The 19,464-nt window shown below is 39.4% G+C and overlaps 1 protein-coding gene across 1 annotated transcript in view; it reads left to right on the top strand.

Moving 5' to 3' along the window:
• Positions 1–19,464, top strand: part of GALNT18 (polypeptide N-acetylgalactosaminyltransferase 18) — a gene marked incomplete at its 3' end in the record, with an annotated part of 96,215 nt that overhangs the window by 57,325 nt on the left and 19,426 nt on the right. The window contains exons 8-10 of the mRNA XM_010021257.1: positions 10,179–10,362; positions 11,278–11,475; positions 14,116–14,230. Coding sequence (XP_010019559.1) covers positions 10,179–10,362; positions 11,278–11,475; positions 14,116–14,230 — 497 coding nt within the window. The remainder of the gene's footprint in view (positions 1–10,178; positions 10,363–11,277; positions 11,476–14,115; positions 14,231–19,464) is intronic.

Here is a 19,464-nt window from a genome sequence, read left to right as displayed (position 1 = left end):
TTGCACCTCCCAAGTTATTCAAATGATGTGAATTAAAACCCATGACTTAAATAGCACAGTAGATACCTACCAGATTGTCCCAGATGAACTTGGCAGTGGTCTGAGAGCTGACATTACCCCTAACACTGTTGTGGAAGTGCACACTGAAACCTTTTTGCTTGCTTGGTAGGTGATGGGGTAGGTCCTGCTCCCTCTTTTTGTGCCCTTTTAGCAGTCTCTGATAGATGTTTGGCAGAATTTTTCAAGACCATATGGTGTAATATGAGGGTGTATGACAGCTGTTTTTTCCAAGGGCTAATTCTAATCTGTGCTTGCTGTGATGTCATGTGTGAATGTTGCATCCAAGGCCTGGACATGTTACAGGTTTTCCCAAAAAGTTCCCACTGATTTCAGTGATATCAGTATTTCACCCTGTAAAATTTTTACTTGCAATTGGTATTATCCAACCTGTTCTTGTTTGCATTGCCAGCGATGCAGTAGCCATTAGAACAATGAACAAAATTTGCTCATACTGGTATAATTTGCTTTCTTTTTTTTTTTCCTTCTGACTATTGACGGAAACATCTTATGTTACAGCAGCAGAGCTGCATTCAAAAACAAGTCCTTTTTGTGAACTAATCTCATCTGTCAAATGGGCCCTCCTGTCCGGGCAGGCTGAGTTTCTTCTTGGTGTGCTGGGTGCTACATTGCTATTGCTGTGGTGAATTGCATTCTTCCACAAGTGGAAGTCCACCTTTGAAAGGAGAAAATAATAGCAGGTCAAGCAACCTGATCACAGGTAGTCAAGAAATCAATCTTTCTGACTTGAGATACGGACAGAACATGTTGCATCTGATGTGTAAGAGGTGTTTGGTAAAGTAAGAGTCATCCATTCAAAGGAAGAGCTGGTAATTCTACATTTGGACAAGGTTAAAAAAATTGCCCACAGAAGGTGGTTTGTTTTTTCATCCTTGAAGATGCTCTCACAGTATCATCAGGTTTGGTGCATGCTAGCTACTGTTTTGCTCCCAAGGAAGTAATTCTGTGCAGTAATTTTAAGGTCGGGTTATAATTTCTGACGTAAAGTAAGATCTCATAAAAACCAGTATAGCATGCAAGGCTAAATCCTATTTATTAAAAGCAGGCCCTATCTTCTAATGTTGCCTGGCATTCTTTCAAATAACTCTTTAATAGTGAATGTTACTTAATATTATTTAATTTCACCTACTTCGGTTCAAGGGTTGGATTGCAGAGGTCCCTTCCAACCAGAAGTCTTCTGTGATTACTTTCTCTTTCCTCTTCCTTTTACAGCCCTGTTCTCAACTTCTTGCTGTTAGAGAAAGGTTTGATTCTGAGAGGAGTAGAAGCAGCTCTGTTCCATACATTTCTAGCTGCATATTTGCATATTACATTTTTAATGCAATTTATGTAACTGATATCGTCTGATTCCACTCCAGAAATAAAGTAGTTGCACTTGGGCTATTGTGTTTTAATTGGCAGTTTCCTTTTCCTTATGAATTTGTTATTGTAACATGAACTGCCATGCTGTTTCTTTTAGTCATGACTATTTTTCAAGTTTACAGTATGCAAGTGGCTTGCTGCATCTTATAGATAGAGAAATACAGACTATTTCTAATGTACTATTTAGATCGTGTGTTTCTAGATTCATAGAGTCTTCTCTAGCTCTATTCAGGCATTTAGTTTCTTTTTCTGAATAGCGATTTTTCTGCTCCATGCACGTCCAAGAAATAGACTAGAATTAAATACTCTATACTGAAAGAAGAAGCTAGTTAGATTACTGGGAACAGCTGCTATCCAGCCGGGAATAGAATGCACTTCTCAGACACTTCTTTTTACCATTCAAAGGTCATTTTATAGATTAACCCAGGAACACCAAGAAATGAAATTAAGAACTCAGAATTTTGGCAGTGGTGAATTCAGCAGTGTGTTACAACACTGTATTGGCTCTAATGCATGGCCTTGGTGCTTGTGTACTCCTCACTTTGTGGCTCCTTTCTGAAACTATTGAATCCAAATAAACATCAGAAGTCGTTCTAGCATTAGATGTGATATCAATGTCTGATTTCAGTGATAGTGCTTGTTCCAGACCAGGTTTAACCACGATGGTGGTCACATTATTGTAGCCATAATATACCCAGTAACAGTCCCTGAATGGGAAGCAGTCATGCACAGTAAACTGGAGTGGAATAGTGCTCCTGCTGAGATTAATTCAAGCATCCAACAATCAGAAAATTGAGTGGAACAGTTAAGATTATATAGTTACAAATCTGTGTTTAAAGATATTTTGAAGATTTAAACACCTTTCTGCTGAAAGGGTTATAGGTATTGCCATGAAGAGGTGGATACGTAGCAGCCTCTGTACCCTTGCATTGTTGTTTGTATGGCAGTTGGTAACTATTGGCAGCGCTTGGAAAGTCCCTGTTCTACTTTTAGCTTGTGTTTGCATGTTTGCTGGTATGAGCACATACACCCAGCTGGCTTTTATTGTCAGCTGTGAACTTTCTAATTTGGGAATTTTATAATCTAAGAAAAGAAAAGTTGTGCTTTTTTTATTAGTCCTGCCTTGCTGCATACGCTTAAATTCATTAAAGAGCTGGAAGGAGTGTTCACCTGGGAGAAGATTTTTCTTTTTCTTCTCATGATGTTTTAACACTTAGCTTTAGTAATCTCTACTCTGTGCTCAGAGGTAAGCATGTGAGTCTCTCCCATTGTTAGGGGAATGGAAGGGCCATGTTTAATTCCTTTGTTGCAATGATTTTGTTGACATGAACAGAGCTATGGCTATCACTCGGTGATGTGGATGAGCTCTTGCATCTGCACAGAGTTCTCTGGGCTCCATATGGTCCATGGCTCCAACTGCAGAATCACAGCCCCAGGGAAATTATGCAGTATTAGTGTGCTGCTCTGGGATTTGGGAGACCCAGGTTCTGTTCCCCTGCTTTCTGCAGCTTCCAGTGTGACCTTGCAGATTCATCTGGCATCCCAGCTTGTCTCTCTGTCATGCAAAGTGTTGTGAGACATTCTGCTGCTAGAATGGGGGCTCAGTGATACTTATGACAGGATGCACCTTAGGACAGAAATGAGTACTGTGTTTGAACAGCACTCAACAAAAAGAAAATAAAAAGGATTTACAGGCCTTATTATAAAGACATTACTACAAAGGAATAGTTCTAAAAAAAATAACAGATGTAATATTTCTTTATTCAGTATCCCCCTCCTCCATAACATGGTATTCAGCTGTCACAGTTCCCAAAAGATGATTTTTATTATCCTTCCCATACTATTGGGACTTTTTAAGATGCAGCAGTATTTCTAGTTAGAACTTAATGATGGGAGGGTGATATCCCACTTTCATGGCTGGGATTGGAACTATGCATCATTTAGAAAGCAAACAAAATGAACCCAACTAGCGTACTTGTCTGTTCAATTGCTCAAGGAATAGTTGCTGGCACAGGTCTCTTCTGCAAAGCCTGTTTAGTGATGGTAGGCGTACTGGTTCACTGATTACTATTTTGAAGTGGAATTATTCGCTGATATGTGGTTCTCATGCTGTCAGTTCCCAGGACCTTACAAACAGCAAGAGGATTCAGTGAAGTGTCCACCTGAGCTCTTTCCATTCGTAGACATGATGTTTGTGAGAGAACAGGCCAAAGCAGCCTCTGTCAAGCCCTTTGAAAGCAATGCGTGCTCCCCACTCCTTTGTACTAGGTGCTCCTGGGCAATCAAAAGAGCGTTTGTGTGTAGGGGCTGAGAGGGCAAATATATGCTTTTTTTCCTGCTTTACTGTGGGAGAGGGGTGCTCATGTGCTAGACTAAAGAAATCCTTGGCTTGAAGCAAAAGGTGTGAGCTGGAATGAACTGTTGTAGGCCTCATTTATCTTAATAGACCTGGGGAGGTTTGACAGCGGCTGAGACTTTGGATTTTTTGAATGCAAGGGATGTGACTGTGAAAGTTCATTACACTGTCTGGCTTTACATATGGATAGCCTGTACTTCTGAGATTAGATTATGCGTCTCTATCAACAATACAAGTTAGGTATAGTAATGGAGGAAAAGGACTGTGCTGCTTTTTTGTTTCTGAGGTCTGTCCAAGTCAATTCCTTGCATCACATTGGTAATTTCCCTTGGGTGGTTTATCTATTACCAGATAACATGAGGTTATTAAATACGTGTGCACAGCAGGCCCTCCTTATCTGTTTGTGCATTGTTGCCCTCTGTTGCAGACATTCTATATACACGTGCATTACAAATGACATGCCCCTATCTGGTTATAAATATTTTCCATTTGGAATTATCTGCTTCTGCTACAGAGATGAGAGGTGATCACTTGAGCATGGAAGATAAGGGGCCAAAGGAATGGAAAATAAAAATGATGAAGCTCTGAGCTGCATACGAAATAAGTGACAATCCAGTGTACAAGCCTATTAGATAAAGTGCACCAAACAGTTTTCCTTACATGCCTAGCTGCTGCCATGAATTCAAGTTATTACATGAATTCAGGTTGCATGCCTACAGGGTGACTGAGAGGAAAGAGAGGCTTGGGTGTTGGTTTGTTTTTTTTGCAGCAAACCTGGTATAACAGGCTTTATTATTTACCAGAAAGAAAGTTAGCTATGTTAATACATTATGTTTTTCTGAAGGCTATAAAATTGTTATTGGAAGAGTGCAAAGGCAGATCTTCCTGTTCCTAAGACTTTGGCCCACAAATGATCAGATAAAGAAGATGAAAAAGCCTCGGTTTAATTGGTTTGTGTGAATTCTGTCTTTCTTTTTGCCAGCTTACTTGCCTTTCATGCAGAAAGAAGATGTAACTGATAAGATGCTCCTAGTATGGCAGTAGCTCTCAGGGTGTACTGACTTCTTGTGCTGTGCCAGTTGGCTGTTCTGCCTTGGTGCAAGGCAGTGGATCCCATTCTGACCTACTGCACAGGGTGTTCAGGAAGGCCCTGAGATCCTTGCCAGGAGCAAACTGACCAGTGGACTCTTGGACTCGAAGTGGGCAGTAGCTCTGATGTATTCCTGCAGCTGCTGTAATGATTTGCCTGTAAAAGCGTCCTTTATGATCTCAGAAAATATCCAGCATGGTTCTTTACCTGGGGACCAGTGTGCCTTCTGGGCAGCTCAATGAACACACAAAGCTAGAGCACAGAAATAATGAATTGGCATGATTTTGCCCCTTTCATATAATGTGTCAATCCACAATTTTTGGCACAGGGAGGACAATTGTTACATTAAACCCCATTCTGTATTGAAGAATAATTTTTCCTTTCACGGTAAAAAAAGCCATATTTGTGCCAAGTGCTGAGGTTAAAGAGGGACATGGTAATTCCTGAGCCTTTGACATGGAAATAGATTTTTCCCTAAAGGTAAAAGCACAAGGCTTGCAGAGGTGGCAGTAACATCAGTGTGCATTCTGCTGCACCAGAGTCAGGAGGAATTTTTAGACTTTAGAAAATGCATAAAGTTATGAGTATAGTTAGTTATTTTTCACTTCAGCTCCACTGGAAAACTTACAGCTAAGAAGAAGAGTTTTTAAAAGTCAGTAAAATGCATCTGTCTCAGCAAAGCATGAGTGTCGGACTTCACAAGTGTAATTGTTCTGAGAGATGTGAGGACTCATTTAAGCACACAGAATGGGAGTACATTAAAACATGAAAGTCATTGAAAGCGAGGTTTAATTGATGGTTCTTTAAGCTACTTCTCTATGAACATGAGGCAGTAATTTATTACTTATGACAACACTGTTTGTATCAATAACTTTAAAAATTGAAGTCTGGGGGCAGATCCACAGCTGCTGTAGGACACTGGAGTAAGGGGCTAAGGCACCTTTTATCATTGAGCATATAGCCTGATAACTTCCCAGTTTAGGGAGGGTAGAGGCATACAAAGTGTATGATGGGATGAAGAGCATACACTTGCATGTGACGGGATGAAGAGCATGTTGTGTAGGTGGTTTTCCCTCTGAGAAACTCCTGGGGCATATATGAGAAATCTTTTGCTTATTATCTGGCTTGCTGCAACCCCTTCAAAGAGGAGGCAGTACTGTGGTCCAGATTGCCCCTCTGAGCCAGAGCTGGCCACTCACACAAGCCGAGCAAGCTGCAGTATTGCAAGGAGAACAGTTACATTGCCAGGGCCAATGCCAAGTTGCCATTCTCTCAGACCACATCCTGAAAGGGAGATGGCTTGTGAAGGGATTCTTATGAACTGAATGATCCCTTCACATATGATCTCTGTAGCTGTGGGACGGCTGATATCTTCTGAATCCTTATGCTTCCTCCTTCCATCCTGCCCTGCTTCTGCCACTTCCTAAGACCACAAAGTTGCATGAATTATTTAGGACTGCTTTGTCAAGATGAATAGGAAAATTTGACAAACAAAATATTTGTAGGGTTGTTACAAACAAACAATCTCTTAGAAGTATTAGAACTTAATTATGTTCGTATTAAATATAATTATGGCACATTAATTATGCTTTCTACATTTCTGAGGAGAGTTGTGTTGTGCTCTCCAGACATCCGTACCGTATACAGACAGGTGGTGGAGTGCAACACAGACAAGCACCAGACCACCATGTTCCTGTTCCCTATATGGCTGCTCTTTCTCTCCAATTGCAGATGCTCACTCAGCTCAGTCAAATTGAGTCCCTTTTTGAGAGCTTCTGTGCTGAAAGGCAAACACATCTATCTTTATAAGCCTGTTTGTTTCCATAATTAGAAACCGAATCAACAGTGTATTGAAGATGACACATTTGCTCATTCCCTTTCTTCTCCCTATGGTGGCATAAAGCAGTGAAGCACAATAATTAATGAAAAAGACTGTTTATTATTCAGGCAACATATCTGAAGTGGGAAAAAACAGAGCATGGGTTAAAAATACATTGCTGAAGACCATCGGTGCCGTCACAAAGTGTATGATCAGTTCTAGGGGGAGAGTCCCATTATTCAGTCCAGCTGGGCAGGATGCTCTAAAACTGTCAAAGACAATTGAACTCAGATTTCTCATGTAAAACTCAGGAAAATGTGGAATACGTGAAAAAAACCTAACTTAAGTGTCTTGCTTAGGGCATCTTTAATGTTCTTCCAAAAATAGTGACTTTTTTAGCTTTATTTATATGTCTGCTGTATCCTGCGTCTGAGTGAAAATGATATCTTTTTTTAGTAGACTTATCTTTTCTTCTGGGAGAGTCTGCCCAATAGGTTTTGTAAGACAAAGGGTGTGCAGAATACTCTGCTCAGCACTCTGCCTTTGCAAAACAAGGCTAATGTGTTTTAAATAACAAAGGCTAGACAATGCCTGACTGCAAAATACTTAGTTGTCTCTTGTGGACATGTGACAGAGTAAGTCATTGCTTGTGGGCCAGTATTGAAGATTAGGTAAAATGCAGCACATTCCTCTGCCTCCTGAGCCTGATACTGAAGCCCAGGGATGGATTCCTCCATACTGACTGACTGTGGGTAAGCCTCCAAGGTTCCCTTGAGACTGTCAGGCCATTTCCATCATTTGCAAAAAGCTGCAGCATAACCAGAAAATTAGAAGTGTTTACTGCCTAGTAAATGTCACAGCTATAATGTGCAGCTGAAGTCATGCTGATGGCAAGCCAAGATTTGGGTTCCATTCCATTTCCACCTATTTCCACCTAGCTGTGAAAAAGATTTTGTGTTTATTCGAGCTTATAAAGTCAGTCCATATTAGGCAAATTTTATGACAGGAGTAAGAATAGCCTGCTTGCTAAAAATGAAGATGATTGAGGCAACAATGACTCTATCAAGGGTACTGATTTTCAAGTCCTTGATTAGAGCCTGCTTTCCTTTTATGTATTTTGTACTCAGTGGTGATGCTGCATTGTTGTGGCAAATAAAGCTTCCTGCTATTGCAAAGCTAATGAACAGCCACTTAACCGAGAACAAAGCTTTGATCTTCTTATTTTGATAGTCACCCTCCACAGTATTCGATTTTGGGAATAGAGAGCTGTTTTGCACTATTTTTAGGGTGGGCACAATTTCAGTAACATAAATTCTTTTGAATTTATAGTGCTGTTAGCTAGTGGTTGGTTTGATAGTTTTGTGCTTGCTACAAATCTCTGTGTTAGGGGATGAACAATAAGAACATGGGCTTTGCACAAGCATCATAGAAAACCTGAGTATGAATTTTACATTATAGAAGAAACAAAAAGTCTATCAATCAATATGCAGCAAATCTAATACAAAGTAGAATAGTGCTCTCTAATATGTGTCAGTGCCTTGTGTTGTTTATTCAAGGCAATGCACTCACAGATATTTGAATAAGATATTGTAGAAAATTCTAGGAATATATTGACTCCATTCCTAAAGTATAGCTGCAGTTTAAGTACTGTGATGGACATGGTAATCAGATTATTTCTTTTAAATTCTTGTTCTTTATGAAAAACTGTAAGTATCAGTACTTTGGTATTCTCTTCCTTCTGTGCAGAGAGTTCATTTACTCAAAGGTATGTGGCATGCATGCACAGTCCTGCAGTGCCAGTGGAACCGGCTTGAACATCTTGGAACAAGCAAGAGCATCATGCCTGGTGGTCCTTATAGAGGGGTGAATTTAAGGAGTCTGTGTACTTGACCATCTTATCCTTTCCTCCATATCCTCAAGGAAGTAGGTCCACTAAGGTCAAATGGATTCTAACTCATTTGGGTCTTTAGATTAGAAGACCAACAGCTCTGTTCCTCTTTGTCAGCCTAAGAGTGAACATACCGCCTCTTTTCCAAGGATGAACGTTTCATGTGGCTAATAAAGCGTGCTTGCTTTTAATTCCTTGTTGCATTAACCATTCCAGTGTGCGTGTTGCCCTGATCTGTTTGAGTTGCCCAGTTCCCAGAGGGGTTGTCTTATCATAGGTTCAATGCAGAAATACACCCCTGGCACGCAGCTAGGAACAGATTGCACTGCTAATGCCAGCAAAACAATAGTAGAGAAGGTCTCATTGATTAGGTTTAGAAGAAAAACCCTGTTTGTGTTTTATTGAGAAGCAATCTGGGCCAGGCAGTGTGACAGGGGTTGTACCCCCTCCCACACTGCTAACTGCTGGGTGCTGCTCTTTCCTCTGCTGGGCTCCAGTGCCATCCCTTGTATGATGCAGCTCCCCCTCAGCTCAGTGCCCCCAGGCACTAGGTACTGTCAAAATGCAGAGAAAAAAGAAATCTGGTGTTCTCTAGAGTTTAAGGTCTAAATAGACTGAAAAGAAAAAGTAAGTGTGGTGATCCCATTTCACAGATGGGGAATTGATTATGGAGAAGCTGAAGATTTCATGGAAAGCGCTAGGCAGCACTGAGCTTTTAATGCAGATTTGATGATATCCAGTTTAGCATTATAACCACAGAAGCATTACTCTGCATCACAGCAAAGAAATTTCTGGATTTGTGGAGAGATTTGGAAGAAAGGCAACTTAATAGCACCAAGGGAATTCTAAGTGGTACCATAACATATAATATAGCAATGCTAATAAGGAATAGTGGTGAACAGTGTTTTCAGTTAATAATGTTAGTGAACAGACTATTTCAGCTCTCCAGATTGGATTTTCTCATCAATGGTCTTTAAACCAGAGATATGATGATAGCTGTTGATTTAAAAGTTGTCAGACTTTAATAAGGAATGATTCTCCTCCAGTACTTTACTGGTCTTTGTTCTGCTGTGCAAAGAGCAGAATTCATGGAACTTTTTAGTGGACATGAAAAAGAGTTGTAAAATTTAGAAAGAAAAATGGAAAAAGGATAAATAATTTTATTCATACTTTTTTCTTGAAATATTGGCAAAGAAAGTTCACGGTCAATAGTTGAGCATATTTTTTTGGAAATATATGCTGGTAATCTTGTTGCTACAATAACATAATATGCACTTAAGAAGCTGTTGTACTTTATGATTGAGTGCTTTATTTTGTGGTATGTTAATGTTAAACAGAAGCAGGATTCTGATATCGATCATGTAGGCTAAGTAGTTACACCTGGAATTTTTTATTACTATATAATTTATGGTCCTTCTACTTTTTGTTTGCTTCCTTTTAGACTTGACTATTTCAGAATTCTTAGTAGTTAAATCAAAAGGGAGTAATGCCATGTGTGAAGAGTTCTGTTTTGCTGAAGGAACGTGTTTTTACATCTTGTCTTGCTGATGCTGCTTGGTAACATCTAATTCTTTCCTTTCCACAGAAGAACTCAAGGAGAAACTAAAGAAGTATGTCGATGAAGTGAATGCCCGTAAGCCTGGTTTCATCAAGGTTGTTCGACACAGCAAACAAGAAGGGCTGATTCGATCTCGAGTTAGTGGATGGAGGGTAGCCACAGCACCAGTAGTTGCTCTCTTTGATGCCCATGTGGAATTCAATGTGGGATGGTATGTCTCTCCTTGAACTTCTCTGACCACTTTTCCAAGCACTGTTCATAGATTACTGACTGGCATTTCTCTTGCATATGGAGGGTGAGTTAGCATTCTGTTCATTTTAATGAAGATTCAGACACAATCATGGAGATTCAGACACAAGCATGAAAAATGTATTTGGGCTGCACAACATAATCTAGATCCATTTTTATAGTGTGAGTTATCTGCTGGTCTGATTACAATGGATGTAAAATATATTGGAAAACTCCATGTTAAAAACCTCCTCCTATAATGCAGCCCTTTGCCCATGGGGGCAAATTAATCTTCTTTTAATTAAAAATGTTATGTTTCTTTTATGTTCCACAGTATAAATAAAGAAGTGTCATTCTGGCACCAAGGTTGCTGCTCTGTGCGAAAGTTAACACATAACTGAAACGTTTTAACTTGTCCAGTCTGGATTTAATATCTCTGTTGCTCCTTGAGTAAAAAAGATGGTAAAAAGGCAGGAGCTTCTGTCCCTAGGATAGATCTATTATTAACTCTGATCTTTATGTCCTTGGTAATATTGAGAGCCTGAAGTTATCATCATTTGGTAGCAAGGGTGTAAATGCTCTATGATATGCAGATAATAATTTCTTCCATTCACCAGCTAACATCAAGGTTAATAATAGGGCATCCTAGATAAAATATTGCAGTATGTTATTTTTGGGCAGATGCTGCACTGTTCAACCTCAGTCTTAAAGCAGAGAGAGCTCTGAACGGGTAACAGCTGTAGACTTTGCTCCTTCTGAAATACACAGCTGCTATTTCTTTGGGGGGTTGGACTAGATGACCTTTAAAGGTCCCTTCCAGCCCAAACTATTCTGTGATGACAATCAGTGCTACGCTTCTAATTATGTAATCTTAACATTCTTTTTCTCTTTTTTTTAGGGCTGAACCAGTGCTCACCAGGATAAAAGAAAACAGAAAAAGAGTAATTTCTCCATCGTTTGATAACATTAAGTATGATAATTTTGAAATAGAGGAGTATCCCCTCTCAGCACAGGGGTTTGACTGGGAGCTGTGGTGCCGATACCTGAACCCTCCTAAGTCATGGTGGAAACTGGAAAACACAACTGCTCCAATAAGGTAATGTGCAACTGTGACCTAGATTAGTGTGTCACTGCCAATGCTCATCTAGATAGGACAGATGGAGAGTGGTCTCAGCTATGTAATAGGTTTTACTGGCTGTAACATTGAATTAGTTAAATGTCCTTGAGCTGTCCTCTTCAGCTTTTGTCCTTGACCCCTTCACAGTCATTCAGAAAACTTCTGTTTGCAGTAGACCTTTTTAAATATGTTTCCTTGTTATTTGCATGGGGCAAAACACATAGCCTAAGTGAAACAGTAGATTTGAGTGCTTAGCAGCACTGCTTTCTCCAAATGTCTTGTCTGCTAATTTAGTGGTAATGGGCCAGAAACAGAATTTTCCTTACAATGCATTGTATAAACAAAACTGATCTGACAGTTGTATTCTTTATAATACTGTCACACAGTTTTATAGCTGTGTTATGTCCTAGGAGTTAATACTGGTCCGCTGATAGTGTGTGAGCAAAGACTGTATTAGATCCTTGCTTTGATACAATCTAGCTCCGTAATTTCTTATCATTTGGAGTACTGTTAGGCTGGTACAGAACAATACCCTTATCTCGGGGAGGAGAGTAAGTGCCTCTGAATCCCCTCAACAGCTCTGCTGAGATTCCAGGCCTTTCTTCTACCTATGCATTCATACCAAAGAGGTCACCGGTACCTATACTCTAACTCCCTGCAGAAAGCGAGTGTGAAGACTGCTTTCACCAGGTGCAAAGCAGAACCTTAAACAGCAGTGACAGCATAAGGGGGTCACCACTACCAGTCAGTTTCCATGCAGTCAGTGTAAGGGGTATCTTTCATCCAGTAGTTCTGTCTTTTCAAGCAGATAGCTCTTTGGGAGCTGTCAGTTTAAACACTCTCTACTCCACTGACCCATGTGCTGGTTGTCAAAACAGGACATAGAATTGGGAAGTAAGAGATAAAAATTCACGGGTTTGCCATGGACATATGTTAAAAAGTGGTGGTAATTTCCACATCATTAGAAATGGTTATCGGTGTTAATGAACTCTGTCAACATTAGGAAAATGCTTCAAATATTCTACTAAGTCCTGGAGAGGCAAACCTTCTATATTAATTATGGTGACTTTTTAAACTCTTACGTATTTAAACTCAGAATAAAGAGCGTATCTACTTTTCCATTTTACCCCAAAACTCTGCTCTATGTGAGAACTGTGGAATGAATGTCCTTTATGAATACTGGAAAGGGGTAGGTTGGTTCCCTACCCCTTTCCCTGGTGCCTTTTATTCAGTGCAACACACTGCATATGTGTGTGCTGGATAATTAAAAAACCCGAAAAAGCTACATGGATCAATTGTTGGCTTTTATCATACCTCCAGAATGCTTCCAGAATTGTAACACAGGGAGGCAGGTACTCTGAAAAATACTTTCAAAAAACTCCCACCAAAAGCAACAGGACTTTGTCATAAAAGAAGCATAATTTTTGAAATTACATTAACTGCTATTTTCTTCATTAATAAATACATCAGAAATAGTCTTTCATTGCTATAAAGTGGGCACTTCAAATTAATGGCACAATGTTGGAAAAGTCCTTGATCAGAGTAAGCATTACTTAGCAACAACTATAAACATCAGTGTGTTATCAGCACTGCTCTCAGACTAAAGTAAAAAACACAGCACTGCACCAGCTACTAGGAAGGATTAAAATAACTGCTACATCTGAACCCAGGACACATAAATGTATAGATTTCACTAGAATTGTACAATTTGTGATTAAGACATCCTATAATTGTAGCTTGAATGTTCCTAGTAAAGGCAGGATGATTTTCACTGCATTGCTAATTAATATCCTGTTGTTATTAGAGTTCCTGATACCAGCATAATAATCAGGAAATACGTTTTTTAATCTTTGCCATTGTGGATTATAAGGTAGGAGAAAAATGCAAAGGCTAAATGACTCTGTTCTCCTCCCCTGCATCTCATAACAGTAAAATTGTAGTCTCTGTGCCTGGACTCTTATCATCTTAAGATTCACTCTGCATAGTAAAAGCTTGTTAATTCAGGTCGTAACATAAATAGAGCTTAATGATTTGGTAAAGATATGTGACTTGTTTAAATTTGGTTAAGGACAATGGACTAATATTGCATTGTGATTGTAAGGGCAGACATTTATTAATTCTGTATTACAAAACCTTGTCTGGATGTTCCTAGTCAAGAAATTATCTCTTCTTTTACATAAACGTACAGACACAAGTTTTCTTAGCTGTAGATTAACCTGGCTTCTGTGCATTAACATTCCTTGTTAATTATCACAGACAAGAAACCTGAAAGCTTAGCAGGAACAAAGACTAGAATGGCAGGTGCCTCAGATACAACGTTGAGGCTCCTGCATCTAGTATTGCTAGCACTGAAATCCTACCTATTGTGGTGAATACGTATGTCCAGTAATTTTGAGGCTGTTTTCCTTCAATGGTGCTTATTTCCCCATAGAATCAAGAACAGTAGGAAACAAAGCTGAATAAATCTATTTGAGAAACACTTCCCTAAGAATAAATCTCAACACACTAAATCTCAACACACCATTTGACCCAGCGATTATAAATATAACCTATGTGGGAATAATAAAATTGTTCATATTCTGTCTGCTAATTTTGGTTGCTGCTGGTTTATTTTTCCAGAAGTCCTGCATTGATTGGATGCTTCATAGTAGATAGAGAGTATTTCCAAGAGATTGGCTTACTGGATGAAGGCATGGAAGTATACGGAGGAGAGAATGTAGAACTCGGGATCAGGGTAAGGAACATAACCAACCAACACTGGTGGCTTACACTTAAAGTACAGCTTGCTTCTTACTGCAGGGTTAAAAAAATGTATGAATTATGGCATGCAAAGGATGCAAAGGAGATCCACAGCTTTGCTACAAATTATATTTGGTTGGGGGGGAGGGTTGTAAAAAAAGGAAAAGCTGAAGAACTTATCTGAGAAAAGGGCAGAAGTACAGAATTTGTTATTGTTCTTTCATTCAAGTAGCAGTGCTAGAGCTCTGTAGAGGTGATGCCTGAACCTCCCTGCTTACTTGTGACCCCAGACTCAGTAAGTAGGGTAGTTTCTTACAAGCTTAGTGGAAAAAGCCTTTCTAGATTACTCGTTTTATTTAAATTAGGAAAATCGCTACGGAGCAAACTGTAATATATAGGAATTTGTGCTGCCTTTCCTCTGGAGGAGCATTAAGATATTCATAAAGTGCATAAGTATTTTCTTCTTCCATCATATATTCATCTGTTTACCATATGTGGTATTGTGTGTGATTTGTGTACTTCTTTCTGTATCTCTTCACAGCTAAATACCATTCTGAAAATACAGCACTGTTCTGTTTGAGAATCTTTCAGGGTTTTGATACAAGAGAAATTCTTTGATAGGTGGTCATGAAAAGTGCTGTGATCTGTGGTTATAAAATAAATCCTGAACTCTGCTATGAAATCTTAGTGGAAGCTTGTATTTTGTGCTTTTTTGTTGCTGGAATAAAAAAAAAATGAAATTAAAATATGGAATTTTCTGCAGAGCTGTGAGATATAACAAAAAAATCCTAATTTATATTTCTGGCTTCCTGAAATTCTTGTTCTCCCACCTGTCAGAGATAAAGTGTTATTGCAGCAAACCAGGAAGAGAGAAATTCAAGGCTGCTTCTTTTAGTAACACTGTCCTCCTCTCTGGGAGGGCCAGATCGCAGCCTTCTGTTCCCGAAACCTGATTTTGCAGCTCAGTATTGGGATTAGTTGAAAATTAGTGTCACTTTGATTTTTCTTTTCTCTATTCAACTGACAAAACCATTGTCTCCTTGTGAGTACAAGGAGTCTTACCTAGTTTTGCATCATGATGTCTATGCTGTGCAGTCTCCTATACTTAGCCTTGCAGAAGCTGACTGGGAAGAGTACTTTGATAGACAAGAACAGAGAGACACTGTGTAACGGAAACTTTGGAGTAGACTGGATCACTGGAATTAGGCCCAACACTGCTCTGATTTCCTTATGGCTTTTTGTCTGTCTCTGGGGAAGCAGTGCCTGACCTACATAAAATACTTTTGTCTGTAACAGATTGTAGTGTGCAAGGTAGCATAATGTCTGCTGCCTCATCTGACTTTATCCTGGCTTGGATCTGTGTTCCTGGCTATATCAAAACAAATTATGGAGCTATAATGAACAGGTTTTTCAGTAGTTTATTACCAGCTCTTCTCAATTCTCAGCATATTCCAGGTAATACCAGCGTGAATATAAATATATAATGCAAAGTTAGAGCTTCTGGGAAGCACAGTATTATTCCTACAGATGTTAGTTTGAGTAGCAAGCTCCTTCCGTCAGCCACCTTCTCCTGGCACACACCTGGGGCTAAACACTATGTCTTGGTAAAATACAGGTGGCTGCTTCAAATGTGCTCTCATATTTTGGTAGGCAGCCATGCCATTCAGGTGCAGCCTAAGCACTTGTCCCTAGAGATGCAGCTCTTGGGGGCTGCCTTGCATTTCCTTTAGCTAGGGCTACATAGAAAATTGTAGTCAGCACATGATTTCAGGCCAGATGGTTTGTCTCTGCTGCTGAACTACGTTTTCACCTCTGCAGCACCGAACAGTCATCTCTAGATTACTTGTGCTGCTTTCAGCTGTGAGGCCTACAGTGAATCACTTAATAAAGACAGCAATTGTTCTACAAGACCTACATTATAATGACAGTGTTAGTGCAATAAATAATGTTTCCATTTTAAAATGGTGTTCTCCACTCCATGACTACAGATTGCTCACTGTGCTTCATCTTTCATTGTCATTCTTTTTCAAGAAGTCTCTAGCTTTGTCTAGCTCTTCATTAGGGACTGTAGTGATAGGATAAGGGGTAATGGGTTCAAACTTAAACAGGGGAAGTTCAGGTTAAATATAAGGAAGAAGTTCTTTACTGTGAGGGTGGTGACGCACTGGAATGGGTTGCCCAAAGAAGTGGTAAATGCTCCATCCGTGGCAGTGTTCAAGGCAAGGTTGGATAGGGCTTGGAGCAACCTGACGTAGTGGAAGGTATCCCTGCCTATGTCAGAGGATTGGAACGAGATGAGCTTTAAGGTCCTTTCCAATCCAAACCATTCTATGATTTGATGATTCTATGATTTATGTACTCTTCTGCTGTGTGCTATGCATTATCATAGAGGGGTGGAGAAACAGACACTGTGTGCCCGAACTGGACTGGTATTAAGGCTAGCCAGGAAGTAGTATGTTGTGTATCACTTTCTCTAACATGATGGAGTTAGTATCTAGTAAAATTTCCTTAATTTTTTCACGGCTTGAATTTCTTTGCAGTATTTAGGCACTGGAAGTCAATTCTTTCATTGGGAAATTTTATGCATAAGCATATAAGAACAAACATCTGCAGGAATAGAAAAGGTTACTTTTAACTATAGAAACAGCAGCAAGAGCTAAGATCATTTGAGCTACCTGTTTATCTTAAACATGCTAAGTAGAGCATGGTCCTGTGTCCATATATTATTAATTTTGTTCCGGAGGGTGTAATCTACTGTGAGCCAAACTTGTGGTAGTAGTAGACCAGGTGCAGTATGATGTGATTACAGGCCTGCTGTCTCTGTGCCTATGGACAGAGCCAAAGCCTTGTTCTTCATTTGCTTTGTTAGCAGCTGCATCTTCAGTGATGTGAGATAAGATTTAATCTCCCAGCTGAGATGTTTCTGAGAAGCCAAGTCTACCTATTTAGGATTTCCTTTTGTTATAAAGAAGAAACCAGTACCATGTCTTCTGAAATCCTGAAATGGTTTGTTTTCAGCTGAACTGATGGGTTTTTCACCGTGCAGGGACAGGAATTAGACCCTGACAAAATGGAGACTTATCCCACTGTCATCTCCAAGGAGATATTTTTGTCATCTCATCATCTGGACAAATATCTAGTTATTTGTGTTACATGAGTGCAGAAAAATCCCCAACTATTGGAAACTGTATCTGAAGCATCCTCTGTCAGTAAAACCTAAGAAGCCACAGAGAATACGCCTCTGATGGAGGATTACTCTCTTGACTCTGATGAATTAGTTTATTCAGCTGTATTTGTCACTAATCTGGTGTGTCATTTTAGCTTCTAATATTTCTACCCTTGTCTGTGGCTTTGTAGTAACATTTGTAAAATATTAAACACATTATTAAATAAATATTAATAGAGTTCTGGTGCCTTGAGCTAGAAGCTGACAGATGAGTTCAAAATACGAATGCATTTTGAATCTTAGAAGCAATGCTATATTTTCTCCTCAAGCAAATATTTTATTGCAAATGCATTTTGAATCTTAGAAGCAATGCTGTATTTTCTCCTTAAGCAAGTATTTTCTTGCAAAGCTATTTATTTGCCCCATAAGAAAATAAAGCCAGGCTAGTTGGTGTAAGACTTGACAGCATCATTTCTACCAGGTCAGTCACTTTATCTGGGATTTTTCAAAGATTCATTAACTGTGCCCCAGAATCATTTTCTTGAATTCATGTTAGGGTGGGAAATGCTTCTCTTTTCGGTTTATGTTCAATCATTCCCAATTGAATTGACTTAAGCGTGCTTTTAAGAGACCAGACTGCATTTGGAGGGCAAACTGGAATCATGTTGCTTATCCAAGAGACCAAATAGGAACTGTGTTGGTAATTACCTTATGGCAATAACAAAATGGGAGTATAAGGCTGGTTTTTCTCACTGTTACTTGAGCTCTTATTCTGGGCTGTGCTTGCACAAGCAGTACTTGTAGTTACAGAAGCCTCTACAAATCCATTGCAATCAATTAGATCCTGCATTAGATGACTCGAGTCTAGTTTTCAGTAGGCTTCTTGAAGGTCTCTTCCAATTCCTAGTGAAGTCAGCAGAAGATTTTCTATCAAGAGCAAGCCTGTTGCAATAATTTTGTCTTTTAAAGCAGCCTACATGTTTGATAAAGCTTCCAAATACCTGTTACAAGGAAATTGTTTGTACCCCTTTTAAGGATGCCTGAAAAAATATTTAGTGATTTGCCTCAGGTCACAGACTAAGTTGTCAAGGGACTTATAAGGGAATGTAAGCCCAGGCTTAGGCTCAGAGTAATTATGTATGTCACAAAGACTGTGTGTTGCAGATGAATTCATGTTCACACGGATATAATGGCCCTGTTAAATGGGTAAGAGGAAATTTTGTTAGAAGGTAATAGCTCTTTAAGGGGAAATAGATTGATCTTGCTCCCACTAAACAATGTGTCAAGATTTAACATCAGCTGACCCAGGAGGAAAATAGCATTCATAGTTCAAACTGAGTGTGGCACACTACTTTTAGACAGTATATTGCCATAGTGAAATCAGTTGTATTTGCAATAAAATAACATAATAAACATCTCTGCTTCATTTCTTACTAGTCTGGCAGTTTGTCTGTAGAACTTACGTGAAGCAGATGCTTTTACTGTTGGTGAAGAACTAGAGGAATGCAGTTTATGAACAGAGATGAAGAAATGAGTTATTTGACCAGAAAACTGTTCCAGTGTTCTGGGTATTATCCATTACAGTAGAGTTCCTCTGGTGCAGGGCAAGCAGATGTGAAGTCATTCCTCTTCCTGATCTGTTTGGATTTTTTTTTAATTCCAGAGGTGACTTCCTTTGGTTTCTTTGGGGTTTTTATTTTTGGGGTGGGGGCTATTGGGGGATGGAGGTTTCTTTCTTTGTTTTTGAGGGGTTTTTTTTGAAGGTGCTTCTGGCCCTCACTATCTTTCTTCTTTTTTCCCCTTTTTTAACCTCTCCCCACTCCAACTTCTGGAATCATGATTCTTCATTTCGGACAAGTTAACCCAGTGTCTCATATGATGCATAGAAGCCTGTTGCTGGCTTATATGTCCAGTCATTTCCAATCCAAAGTGTTTGTATATCCTGATTGTTTCACACCTGTCTCTCTTTCTTAAAACATGCCTCTGCAAGAGTTCTTTTTGATAATCATGAGCAAGTGCAGATATTTACATTTGGCCCAAAGTCTCTCTATTGATCTGAAAAC

This window comes from Nestor notabilis, unplaced genomic scaffold (assembly GCF_000696875.1).
Source record: "Nestor notabilis isolate BGI_N333 unplaced genomic scaffold, ASM69687v1 scaffold3569, whole genome shotgun sequence".
NCBI lineage: Eukaryota > Metazoa > Chordata > Aves > Psittaciformes > Psittacidae > Nestor > Nestor notabilis.
Note: the sequence above shows the minus strand (reverse complement) of the source record. Positions and strands in the feature narration are given on the sequence as shown.